General features: G+C 33.6%; 1 protein-coding gene across 1 annotated transcript; it reads left to right on the top strand.

Annotated features, from left to right (window-relative positions):
- The first annotated feature begins 13463 nt into the window (after positions 1-13463).
- On the top strand, positions 13464-14240 carry LOC105621532. The gene is made up of 3 exons (XM_012203005.1): positions 13464-13670; positions 13751-13891; positions 14001-14240. The coding sequence occupies exons 1-3, from the start codon at positions 13464-13466 to the stop codon at positions 14238-14240; spliced, it is 588 nt and encodes a 195-aa protein (XP_012058395.1).
- The last annotated feature ends 239 nt before the right edge of the window (positions 14241-14479 follow it).

Below are 14479 nucleotides of genomic sequence, written 5' to 3'. Positions count from 1 at the left end.
AATATATTTATTTAATTTAAACGGTAAGTTAATAAACTAATAACTAACGTAAGTAAAAGTAAAAGTAAAGTTAATTACTTACTAAAACTAAATAAGTAATAGTAGTGTGTGTGTGTGTGTGTGTGTGTGTGTGTGTGTGTGTGTGTGTGTGTGTGTGTGTGTGTAGTGTTCTAACATTAAAAAAGTTAATTAAAATTTCTCTAGCTTTTATTTTTATTAATTTGCATTAAAAATAAAAATCTCTTAAAAGGAGAATAAACTCATATTATTTATATTTATAAAAGAAAATTAAATTTATTTTTTGTCCTTAGAAAATATTTATTTTCATCGTTATTAAATAAATCGTTATTAAATAATTCAGAAATATCGATATATTTCAACGATTGACAATAATGACGATGAGGAAAGCGGACGGGGCGCCTTGTTATCGTTATCAGCGCGTTCTCCGCTGACAAACATCGGTTAGTTGCCCCGCGTGAAAATACACAATTGTTATCGTGGCGTACGAGAATAACGTTTATGGGTGGTACGATGGCAGTGTCAACCAATAAGAATCGTCGTCGTGGTGCCTTACCCCCGTACACGTGATCCCACAAGCCGTTACTACGTCATTATCGCCGCTGACCTCGTGAGGGCAAAATAATACGTGATATTTAATAATACGTTGGCTGACCGAAACATGCCAACATATTTTTTACGTGCGCACTATCGAAATGTGACGTACCCTCGTGGGCTGATTATCTCGACGTGCCGTAAATCATCCGATACATGGACCGCCAACTCCACGTGGCACGACGACTTAGGAATAGGTTACAACGCTTTTTGATTCATACGGCCCAGATCACACATCAAATATAATTAACGCTAATTTTTATAAACTGTCCTTAGAAAAGTTTAATACTTTATCACATTCAATATTAGATTTAATATCGATGTAGTCAAATTCACCCTTAGAGTTTAAGATTGTAAGTATTAAATTAGCTTGTGTTTAATTATTCATTTTGAGTATTAGAAACGTTGTTAGTGCTTTTAATATTTAAAATAAATAATTAATTACTATAATCAATTTAATACTTACAATATTAATTTCTCTAAGGGTAATATAAATAAATTTTATTATTAGAAAAATATATTTGATGAATATATAAAAGGTTTATCTAGGAGGATTCGTATTCAAATATTTCTTATCTTATACTTTACGATTAAGTTTTTTTACAATATTACAAAATATCAAAATAATAGTAAGTATATTTATAAAAAATTAAAGATAAAAATATTTTTATAATATTGTAAGTATATTTTAAGTAATATATTCCTATATCAATTAATATCTTAATCATATAAATAATATAAATAGAACTCACAGACTGATAAATCATCGAAGAAGTTCTTCCTGAATCATTCGGGAAACTGAAAAAAAAAATCATTTCTTAATTCAATAAAGTAATATTTCCCCGAAATAATTATAAATATTATATATTATAACTACAAATGTAAAATTTATATTTATTTAACAAGCAAATTTTTAAACAAAATAATACACACAATTAAATATTAAGTTAATTTTTAATTTTCTATTATATAATACTATTATATAATATAATATAATTATATAATCTATTATATAATGTTGTTAATAATTTATTAACATATTTTATATTTAAAAATAATTTAAAGTAAATGTATTTTGTATACAAGTGTCGCCATCATACAAAATTGCTTTGAAATGATTTGTACCAAGAAAGCGAAACTGATAAAGAAATCATGTACAAATTTTATTTTAAAAAATATAATACATGCGTACATTTTTTGTAAAACATGTATAATATTATAAATGATATTATTAAACACAAATATTTATAGTAATATTAATTTCCCTTTCTTTTTGGTAACTTTTGAATAAAATCATGATCATAAAAAAAATTATATAAAAATGGGAAATCTTTGTACAATATTTAATAGTTTTAATCAGATATTATTATTTAATTTTATAAAATATTATTTTACTAAAATAGGTATATTAAATTTTAATATTCCAAACATTTCCGTATTTGAAATTAATATTTTTTAACTTAAATAATTTTTTATTTCTTTATTCCATATTCTTTTTGTTAAATAATATTTAATCATTTTTATCAATATAATAAAATAAACTATTAAATTTATTTCTTAATTATTGGTATATGTTCAATGCGTTTTATATCGCACCAACAGTTGGTCATGTCAATCGTATCATCTTGTTATATTTAAACTTTCAAAATCGACTTTTAATGAACATAAGTACTTATTATATAATAAGTACTTATTATTATCACTCTATATTTGTAATAATATATCTTGTTAAAATATACAAATCATGTTTCATTCTGAAAATTCGATGCTTTCAAATTACCGATTGAGCATCGAATCGGTACTTCCAACATTTTCAGGCAGATAAGTTCAACCCGCGTGAATTTTAATGTTATCCACTGCAGAGAGATATCTGAGTCATAAAAGTAGCGAAAAGATGGAGTTTGGAAAGTGTATTTCATGCCTCTTTTGTCAAAGTAATATCGACATAACTCTGCGTTCGTATACGCATAAATGTTTCCATTTGTTACCAGGGAAACTATTCCATCGAGAATTTTCGATGTGTTTCGTGCAAAGCAAGTTGTGACAAACGAACGTCAAAAATCATCTACCTTACTTTCAAAGGTAAAATTTATAACTTTTTGTTAACTCAATATCCATACATTTGTTTTTTCGCGAAACAAATAATCAACGTTAATTTTCTGGTTTTGTTATTTATATGAGATCACTGTTAAGTAATAATTAAATCGAGGCATATTTAAATAGGCATATTTGATATCGGAAATTTTCAATATCATCCATAAATTCTTGATTTTATTCAACTAAAAGAAAGCGAAATAACCAATGTATAATATATCTTAAGAAATCAACAGAAAATTATATTTTTCTTAGCACATACATAAATTCATTTTAAAAAATTATTAGAAATTATTAGAAATTATTATATATATATATTTGTATATTATATAATATTATATAATATGTATATATATATATATATATATATATCTTTTTCATATGTGAGCTTTGTGTAAATTATGTGTGAAGTTACATGAAGCTCTAAACAAAGAAATTTAAACAAAGAAATTAATTAGAATGAATAAAATCCGACTCTTGTAGCTATTTAGCAAAAACATTATTTTTTTAAATCTAAATTTTAAAATAAAAGTTAAATTAAAATTTTTACAAAACTGGAAATCTGTCGACAAAGTTAGTAAATTTTATTACAAACCAAAGTTAAATATTATGTTAATAGACAAAAATCTAGACATTGACGTTATTTATACGTTTTCAATTTGCGCACATCATCAAACAGCATCGTTATAAGTATGTCAGAGTCAAAAGCGAATTTATCGGCAGCGATCGTATTCCTTATCGCGACTGCCGCAGGCGTACAAGTCCCACAGGTGAAATGATCAAAGTTCGCTAGGTACCGCACCACTCGTGGCTGTCCTCGTCAATTTACACGTAATATGTCACGTAGAAGGTACGGAATTGCTGCGGGGCGTCTTTGATCTCGCCAGCTCACGCGGTCCCTTCGGACCCCACCGTACCCCTGTCCACCTTCCGAAAACCTACCCTTCCGAGTCACGCGCCACGTATGCGCCAAGGCGGGGATGGCAAAATCCAATTTTATTATTTGCACGCTTAGACGCAGCCGAATTACATGATCACACACGAAAATTCACCCTTCCGAGCATATCCTGCAGCAAGATGCAAAATTTTCTCGCTTTTTGTAAGAAGAAAATCTTCACTTTGTACATCGAAGGGTGTGTACTATGTTTTGTACAGATAAAAGTGAACATGTATGTTCTTTGCATAAGTTGGGAACAATTATTTAATCATGCAAATGTATATAATTATGTGCGTTTTATTGCTGATATTCATACTTTCTTTAATTTCTCATGTTCAAACAAAGTAAATGATTTACATATTTAATTTTTTACATTCAAGTAAATGGTTTATATTTTTTAAATATTTTAGATAGAGGAAATATTTATACGTATTTGTTACACTTTATTTGTATAACTCACATTCTGTCTCACATTTTAAAAAATTTTCTCAACTATATCTCAACTATAATAAGATTTTTTTATCTGAAGCAAAATAAGTGTAGAAAAAAAATAGCAAAAAATTACAATATAAAAAATGTAACTTATATATTCACATATTGGCCATCTTCTAATCTTGAATTAATGAATTTAATAGAGTATCTCTTAACAAAAGATTTGAAAACGCGCTGCGTCAAAGATCCAAATAATGAGAATGGAATGAAAATAGAAAAAAATCGTAGGATAATGTTCCGACTTGCTGATTCGTACTTGCAGCGATCATAGATCATTCTATTGTGCTAAAGGGGGTGTGTACACACATTATAACAGAAGCACAATAGCGATCGCCGATGTGTACACACAGCGGGGACGGCGGCGACACAGAATGTGCGGTGTTTGGTCTCCATTAATTTCGGATCGACTGCAGGCCACCTATCTCTCTTTTTTTTTTATAAAGCCCATATGTCTGCCGTGCGTCCCCGTGCTCATTTGTCAGTTTGCAATCTGCCGCTCCGTTGTGATTTGATGGCGACAGTCAAAACACGCCAACACGTTTTTCAGCAAATGGCAAACGCGCCACATTCTCGAATCTTGAAATTTCAAGTGTCAGCGAGGGAAAAAAATGGCATTTTTATCGCGCAAAATCATGAGAGTTTGTCGTATATATTATTTGTTCACTCTTTTTTTGCGAATTCTTCTCGCGTTTGTAAGTCATTCTATACAACGAACTATATATAATAATAAAAAAATATATTAACGTTCAACATATATCTATTGATACATCTATCATATTATTAATCGTATTAAGAAAAATGTCTCAAATAATAATCTCGAATAATTATTTCGAATTTTTGCAATAATCGCAAAATATTAAGATATATGTATAATTCATTCGATTTTTAAACTTCTGTCGACTATATGGAATTTTGCTTTCCGTCAGCAATCTGAGTTTTAGAGCTTCACCGCAGATTTTTATATTGTTCCAAACTGTATAAAAATTTTACATAATTATAAAAGCTTTAACAATTAGTTTTTGCTATTGTAAAAGTTGAATTATGTTTTATTTATTTTTTACGGTTTTTAATTTTATCTACTAGAAGCTATATTTTTGAATAATATCTCATATAAAAATGTATGAAAATATTGTAATATATTCGTTATATATATAGTAGATTTCTCTTGTATTTTCGTATACAATACTTTTCAAAAATAAAGTCTTTGAATTCATGATCCAAATATCGACTGTACTTTCAAAGTTTTTGTCTGACGAAAGGTTAAAGAGATATTTTTATATTAATCAAACAAATAAGACACTCAAATAATAATTATCTTATGATTTAAAATTATCTTTATCATTATTTAAAATATTTAGTCGTAAGGTATCATAAAATTATAGCATATAATTTATTCGATTTGATAAAGAGATATTTTTGTAAAAAGAGATGTGAATCTAATGATAGTAATCGATAAATTAAAGATTGCTTCCAACTGTTTTTCATTTTAGCTACACATATACATAGTAATATATATTTTCATGAAATAACATCCAAAACTCTCACAATAATGAGAATAAAACGATATCTCCCTCGATATCAATAAGTCAATGAAGCATCGGACCGTATCATCATCTCGCGGGCGAGAGATCGCGTAATGTACGAACAGTGACGTAGAAAATTGTGGTGCTATTCTACGAGAAGAGCCGAGGAGGGGTGCTACAACGAAGGCAGAATTGGTAGGAAATACCGAAGGGTGAGAAGAGTGTGGGCATCCCCACGGCGCGTATAATATCAATGGACGATGGCTGAATGGCGATGATCGCGTCACATTAGCAGTCGAGCGTTCTATGAGCCACTGCCACATCGCGATAGCTATATGTATATGTGCAAAGACCCATGATGCATATATACACTGTATCCTAGTGGTGGCGATGTCACCCCAACAGCGTGCGGTGCCTTCAGATGTAAAATAAACGATACCTAATTATACACGGCCCGTCTGTGTGAAAAGGGCCGGCCGATGGAAGGATCCCGCAAGTGCGTGCGAAGGTGGCCGCCTGCTTAATGGGATTACAAAATTACAATTTAGATTGATCGCCCCGCATGACGATATTTATGAGCTGTACGAGCGGGAGTGCTCGTGAATATTTCGATATTGTTTCCGCCGTATCGATACCTCGTCATCGTTCAACTCCTCTCACGCCAGATAATGTCAGTAAAATTTATGACGGGTCTTTAAATGCAATTTCTTTTGTTTCGCTGTGACAATGATAATTTGTTTTAGATCATTTCTATTTTAAATATCGATTAAAGATTAGAGGGCACTTAAGGGGATCCTAAGCTAAAGATCGAATTCCTATTAAAGATTATCGTTGATTTACCGATTCAATGGAACTTACGCACATATTTATTTATAGAACATTGACACATTATTATATACTATTATCAATGCGGCACGCACATATATGCATAAAATTTTTCGTATCAAATTAGACCAATAAATTCTAAATTCTAAGAACTCGATATTTTTCATGTACTAATCTGGAGAGTGGATTTTGTCAGTACAGATTGCAGAGATTTTATATTAAGTAAATATTATCACGACTTGATATACTATAGTTCTAAATATTGGACTAAAAGATAATAAAGATCCGAGTTTCAAAAATTTTGTTTGCTCTCAGCATAAACTTCCACTCATCAAACTAGTATTAATGCGTCTACTTTAATTCTGGAAAAAGACAAGATCTGTCCAAGTGTGTAAAAATCCTTTACGAAGATTATTGCTTTTAATTGATAAAACTGTTTGACTTTAGAATCCTCTTAAGTACATATAATTTGTTCGCTAGAATTTACAGAAGAGTTTAATAATATCCTTTCTGATATTTTAGTTTCTATTAAGTATCGTACCATTAACTACTAAACATTTCCTTTTCTCTGTAAGTATTTTTAATGCACTTTAAGAGAAAGTGCAAACATCTTTTGTTACAGAGTTTAATATTTTTCCGTGCAGCCATGCAAAAATCTCACTACAGTGACGACTTCGACATCTGGATGTAGCTCGTAATATATGGAGGTGTCTGCGTGACAACGCTCGCATTTTTTTTCCCCCCAGCTTCGTGGGCTGGGGGTGGTTTGCCGTGGGTGTGCCGGGCGATGATTAATTAGCGTTTGATGAATATGTATGAGAGAAAGGCGACCGCGACTCTGACGTATGTATAAACGTATACTTGCGCGAGAGCACGCGCGTATATACATATATACGTATGTTACGTTGTCGGGTACATCCCTCGTGTTACAATAACGCCCCCTTCGCCTACCTCGTTTCAACCCCGACCGCCGTCGCTCCGTGTTTCACCTCGACGGATTCTGCGAGTCCTCCGTGAGCTGTTTAACGATTCGTTCCCTCATGCGAGGTAACGCTGGTTAACGTTGCGCGATGATCTACGTCGTCTCTATGAATTTATGTAAAAAAAAAAATCACATCACCGAGGGAAAAAAACGTTAGAAAATAATGTCGTCGTATAATATTACAACGAAGTTTACTATCTCCAATTATTTGATATCTGCAATAACAAACGTTTCGATAATTCAGATAATAATTACAATTAAATATTTTTTACATTTTTTCTCTGTTATTTTTTATTATATAAATAAAATATAGGAATACGTCATGCAATTGTATTAAATATGATATATCATATTATTTCACTCTAAAAAAATAGTTTAATAACGGTTGCAATTAAAAATTAGAGAGTGTCGTGCGTGCTTTCTGTTACGCATATATTTGAATCAGCGGATTAAAAACTCTCTGCATCGATATGGATATTTCCGATCGAATAAGCATTCGATGGACATTCGTCGGGGAGATACGCGTTGTTTTCGCATCGGGGTGAAATATCAGGCGCAAGTGGGCGAGAGGGGATCGAGGGGTTTAGATTTCGCCAAAACGCGAGGCTGAAAGGCAACGCGGCGCGCGGATTGTTCGCGCCGCGAGGAGAACAATGCAAACAATGGCCGGGACGTAGCGCTGCGGTGAGCCCGGGCTTACGTGGCGAATACAATTACATTATGAACCCGATTACCATTTAAATGGAAACAAACGTGAAATGCTAAAATACACTAGCAAGCCCGCCCGCGCAACGCACGAAACCGCGCAAGCACCCCCCTCGATCATCGGTATGCAAATTGTGCACGAGCATTGTATACGGAATTGTTCTATACTTACCGAAAAATATTTCACGCACGAATTCTTTGATGAATGCGGAATCGAGCTTTTTTTCTTAGCAATAATACTGCCCAACTAATTTAATTTATATACAAGAATTTATATACAAAATTATTTTTCTTTCAAGCAAGAATCCCCATCACATGATAATTTATACTAATTTATTTCAATTACCAATTCATATTTAGATTTGCAAATATAAACTAAAACAAAGAATCTTATTCGATTAGAGCTAAATCTTTGTGCACAAGAATCAAATATTATTAGGCATGCCTAATAATATTTCTGCGTGGATTTATATACATTTTTCAATTCTGAAAATTGCGTGCTATTTGTCAATCTTGAAACGTAGTCTCAAATTGCAGTTGATATAGTAAAATCACAAATTAAATTGATTATCATTCTGATATTAATATCGGTCTATTTTTTTTTATAACACTTTATTATTATAAATTACAATCGTTCAATATTCATGTGACCCAATTTTTTAAAATAAATTACAAAAAATGGATGTAATATTTTACTTGATAATCATACTAAATCGTGCATGAAAAATAAGTTGGCTATGTGATGTGATAGATCGTAAGACGGAACATTTAACGTGACCTATCGACGTCTCGACTCTAATTATTATGCACTTAATTTTCTAATGAAGCGCATCGAGCGAGGGTCGTGGAAAACGACGAGCTCGTGCACTGATTTCACGGGCCACCTGTCGCACCGTCGCTTCATCCGCCCTATTCGTTTTGTCGCATCGGTCACGCAGGGTGTAAGACATTATTCTACATAGAGGGTAAGCGAATCGCATGGAAACTCTCAAGCCGACTTATTTATGAAAAGTCGTAAATGAAACTCTACTTTTGCTGCAATATAATTTTTTATTATACGTATATATCAATCATTTCTCTTAATATTTATATTTTGTATTAGAAGATGCATCATCTTCAAAAAGTAGAATAAAAATTTTTCTTATATTTAGAATTTAGAAAGTATAGACACTTAGATGATAATTCATACCTTTAAAATTAATACACGTACTTAAATATCCATATAATCCATTCTAAAAGTCCATTTATATAAGATATATATATAAGAACTGATAAGAAGATATTGACAAGCAATTAAAATTATCAAGTTTATGAGATAATCAATATTGTATAAAAATTCAAATCTATAAGACTCTTCTATCAATGCATAATTTTTCTTTTTCGCTATCGTGCTGACAATTTTTTTTCTACTAAAAATATAAAAGTGAAAACGAGATAAAGTGCAAAGATATTCTTTTTTCAAAGGATTTTGGTTATAATAAAAATAGAAAAATTTTTATTGTTTTTAATTCGAATACTCGAGTATTCATGCACTGACATAAGAGTTAATGATACATATGTAAAAGTCAAAGATTTAATTTATGACTTCTGACATTAAAAACAAAGTATACATCCTGGATAATATATCCTCAATTTCGAATATACGTTTGTGATGAGGAATGGCATTTGGTTAAATCAGTTCGTATGTTTTCCAACAAGACTACACTAACCTTTACCAGTTTTCTCGTCATCATCTGTCGCCGTTTGGACACAATGGCAGAGAAACGACAAATATGTCAGGTCACGAGGAAATAAAGGGAATCGCGGCTGAGCGTCGGAACGCCCCTTGGACTCAATCGAGATTAGAAGTGTCCACTTTCTTAGGAGTGAACTGCTCGCACCATCAGTTCGACTAATTCGATCAGTTTTTTTCCTCCCAATTCAATGCCCAATTCGATCGATCTTTCGAACGAGAGACATCGATCGACAACCAAACGGGAACGATCGTGGAAAAAAAATTAAGTGGAAGTAAGAGATGTTGACAAATCTCGACGACTACTCTTCCCGGCGCAGCATCATCGTGGAACAGACGGTCGTCGACAAAAAGGGGGCGACTAGGGGGATAGGTGAATCTCTCCCTTAGATAGATAGGTAGGTGCGGTCAGTGTCACGAGGGCTCACAAAGGCTGACCGCCGGTAGGGACATTCAAATGGTAATCGGCTCGCGCGTCTAACGTACACCGACGCGCCCTACCCAACCCCGCTTCAAGGGGGTGCGAGAGCGGGCGCACCCCTCGGCATACAGCCGAGCACATTCGCACCAGAATCAAGCCAAATATTGGCAATATCATCCCTTGGCATTGTCCCTCGCCGCGACCTGCCTCCTGCCGCCACCGTTGTCGGTGGGAAACGATGTCCATTTGAATGCGCGATTCCATTACCGATGCCGGTATATCGGCCCGAGAATATTACCGGATTAGGATTTAAAGGGAAGCGGAATCTCAGCACAGTCATAGAAACTCGGTCATTTCTACGGAATATGCCACATTGCTGCGATAGTAGGTAAACACGATGAAGTCGAAAAAGTAAAAAGACAAGTTCACGCTTTGTCTTCGTATTTTTCATTCATTGTTTTCATAAGTAATTTTAATATATGTGTAACACTTTTAAAAAATTCTCAAGAATACAAAGATAGTGCAATTTGAGAAATCATATATAAAAAGGATATTATAAATAATTTCATGTAATTAAACTATTTTTAAACAAAATGCAATATATACATTAAATTTTTTAATTAGAAATCATACATATATAGTATCGTTAAACAAATTTTTTTTACAATTTTTGTATAAAATATTACAAAAATTTCCAAAATTATTTCATTTTTTGTCATTCGAACAACGTAACTGTAATGTCATAATATCGATAATTAACGAAAGTTAATTATTGATTTGTTTTTTCAAAAAATATATAAAATTGTGGTCATTACCGCAATCACATATCTTGCTTAATTAATGTCATTTCGGTCGGAATACACTTGATGCGCTTATGATAGTCGACTGTAATCCGATTCAGGTCGTTGCGCCGATTATCTCATAAAACGCGCTGCCAGGATTCACGGTACGGACGAGCGGACGGACAAACGCGTCCGTTTGACGTTCACGAATAGATCTGTGCGATTCGCGATCGCTGTTGATTCAGGGTGAGCAACGTCGCACGTGTGCCAGTGTAGACGCACGCAAAGCTCCCGCAACCCGAACTTCAGCACGCGCCACGATTACGCGATTACGCGATTACGCGTGTCGTCTCCCCATCGTACAGCCCGGGCTGACGCCCCGAAGGAGAGATCGAACAAGCAATGACGCGGAAGATGATTCGCTCCCTCCTATCATCCATGAAGACCGAATCTATGTTACAAAATAGACCGGCAGACTGTCGAGAGAAAAAAGGAGCGCCACTTTTTCATCGCGTTCGAGATCCATTTATCTAATAATATCAAGATCATATACTTTCAATATGAATAATTAATAAATAATAGACATTATTTTTCTTTGTCGCAGTATCTTCAATATAAAATTTTTCTTAAAAACTCACATTAAGAAGAATAAAATGAAAGATTGATAATAGTTTATCTATAGTAAGAATTCCTACCAAAGGGTGAAATATTATTTTTTCTTTATGCATCTCAGAATAGAATCCAAGACGCAAGGATGCATTTAAAATAGCATGCGTGCGTACTGAACGGGATTTTGCGCGTCGCCTACGCAGCGTAACGGGAATTAAAGGACAGGCAGGAGGGAGTGATACGTACCGTCGGCACGAGTCGACACGTGGCGGTAGCGCTTTATACAAACAGCATTATGCACGCTCGCGCTAACATAAATTACTGCGGGTTTAATATTGGACGTCGGGGTTGGCCATGGCCGACCACCTCCTGAGCAAAATACGTTAAATGCGGGAAGAGCCCGGATGTGTGTAACCGCGATTCGCGATTTCTCGGTTTACTCCAGGAATTTCTCGAAGACCCGATATAGAGCACGCAAAAGTAATAATTACATGTATTGCAACATAATTTTATATATATGTATTACATTGTAATTACAAACATACGTAATACATATCAATGCACTTTTTTCTTCTAAACACTGTAGATTAATTCATACTAAACTACTACAAACTAGTTTGCACTTATTAAATTCAAATATTTTGCTTGTATCCCTGTTTTTAATAAAATTCATATCTACCGGACGCGACATCAACCGATCAGCTAAATTCGAACAAACAACGAAAGAAAAGGCTTATAAATGGTATTACTCGTGAAAAGCCTCGGCCGAATTTCATAGTAGGTTCTTTCACGACGCAAAAGCGTGAAAGACTTTGAGAAACTTTGAGAGCTCAGGAAATATCCAAATACCATCGCGAAAGCGAGAACGAGCGGAAGAAACGATAAGTGGACACCCCATGGAGAGTGATGCGATGCAGGCCGTTCGCATGGGTTAAGGTCGGTTTCGTTTATGAACGAGGATCGAAATCCACACAAGTCGCATGTTGACTTGAGTGTTGCTCTCTGCGGTAGAGTCTCGTCTTAATCCCGAAGAAACAGAGTGCAAGACCGGATGTGGCCTCTTGAATCTCGAATGGATTGACATTGTTTACTGTGGATTTACACGAAATGAAAAAGTATTAAGCGTTTAAAAACAGTGTAAAAACAGTGGCTGATATGAAAATAATAAAAGCATATCAAACATCATTTTCATTAATTAGAAAAATATTATAAAAACGATAAATTAAATATTAAAACAATATTAAAATCGATATGAGAAGACATATAAAAATAAATTTGAGATAAAATAATAATATTTCGATCCGTTCTAACTTCTTATTTTTAATTGCAAATAAAAAAATTTCTGGAAAAAGATTAAAAATATGTAAAAATCCTAAACATAAAATGATGGAATGTCTATGAGGTAGAGGTTTAACTTTAATTTTAATTAAAGTTTTAGTTTTAGTTAAAGTTTTAATTTTAATTTTTTTCAAATTTAACTTTAATTTTTATTATGTCTATGATAAAAATATTGGTGTCTATAGTAAAAATAGAAATTTAAGTTGTTAATTAAAATCTTTAAAACATATGAATAATCGATAATTCTAAATCTTTTTGCATACTTCTCTCGATAAACTATTCGAATGATTCACTGACAGGACTTTGCTTTTACAAAGTCATTAGGATTATAGCATGTCACAATTAAAAAATTAATGCGTATCTACTTCTTACATTCTCAAACACAGTGTTGGGGAATAGGTTCATGCTATAATGGCCCACGCATTCTACATTCGGAATCCTTATCCTGTACCGGATCTCTCCCGAGAAGGAGCATGGATATCATGTGGACCTGTGTTGGGAGATAAAGTCTCGCCATTTGATAAAAATTGGAACGTTAAATTGAGCGCTCACGAACGTCTCTTCGCTCATCACACTTTAAGCAGCATCCGCAGGGATCATCGATTCATCAGATCGCAGGTTTCAATACTGATATTCGATATTGAAAGTAAAACTTTCTATTATATCACAATTTTTGATATGCATAACTGCTTTTATAGGTTCCACATGACGCCCTCGATCTAGCGTTAAACAGCATTTATGCTCACAGTCGAGACACTCTAGTTTCGAAGAAGTACGTGCCCATCCAACCGGAAACGATCGGCAGAGAAACTTGGCGTGTCTTACGAAACGAGATTAAGGTACAAAAAATAGATTAAATACAATTAAATTGAATTACATATACAAATGCATCATTAAACAATAAAAAATTTTAGTATGAAAAATAAAAGGCTATTTAAACATTTTTAGATTTTACCGGATCCACCTAAACCAGATAGACCGATGCACGTGAGCGGTCATTCGGACGAGGAACTTAAATCGGTAGTTCGGACACCTTTACCGTTGGATAAATTGAGGTGTTATAGCGGACCAACTTTACCGCGGAGAATTCATCCGTGCAGCGTGAAATTAAATATCGAGGGTCCTCATATGGACCAATCGAATCCCGGATACAGTCGCAAAATCGACGGAACTTTTTACAGTATTTAAACACGGATTTGGGCGGTGTTTGAGCGGCATGCCTGGAGAACGTTCGGATTAAGCTGAAACCTGCAATTCGCCGAATAAAGCTCCCGCTTTTACAAATACCATTATCGCTATTGGCATAATCTGGTGAGATTTACGTTTTGGAAGTCCCCGAGAAGCAACGAATCGTCATCGTGACTGTAACGTAGACACGAAATTGATCATATTAGAAAACTATTGTTTACTTTACGAAGAAACGTATG

This window comes from Atta cephalotes (assembly GCF_000143395.1).
Source record: "Atta cephalotes unplaced genomic scaffold scaffold00034, whole genome shotgun sequence".
NCBI lineage: Eukaryota > Metazoa > Arthropoda > Insecta > Hymenoptera > Formicidae > Atta > Atta cephalotes.
Note: the sequence above shows the minus strand (reverse complement) of the source record. Positions and strands in the feature narration are given on the sequence as shown.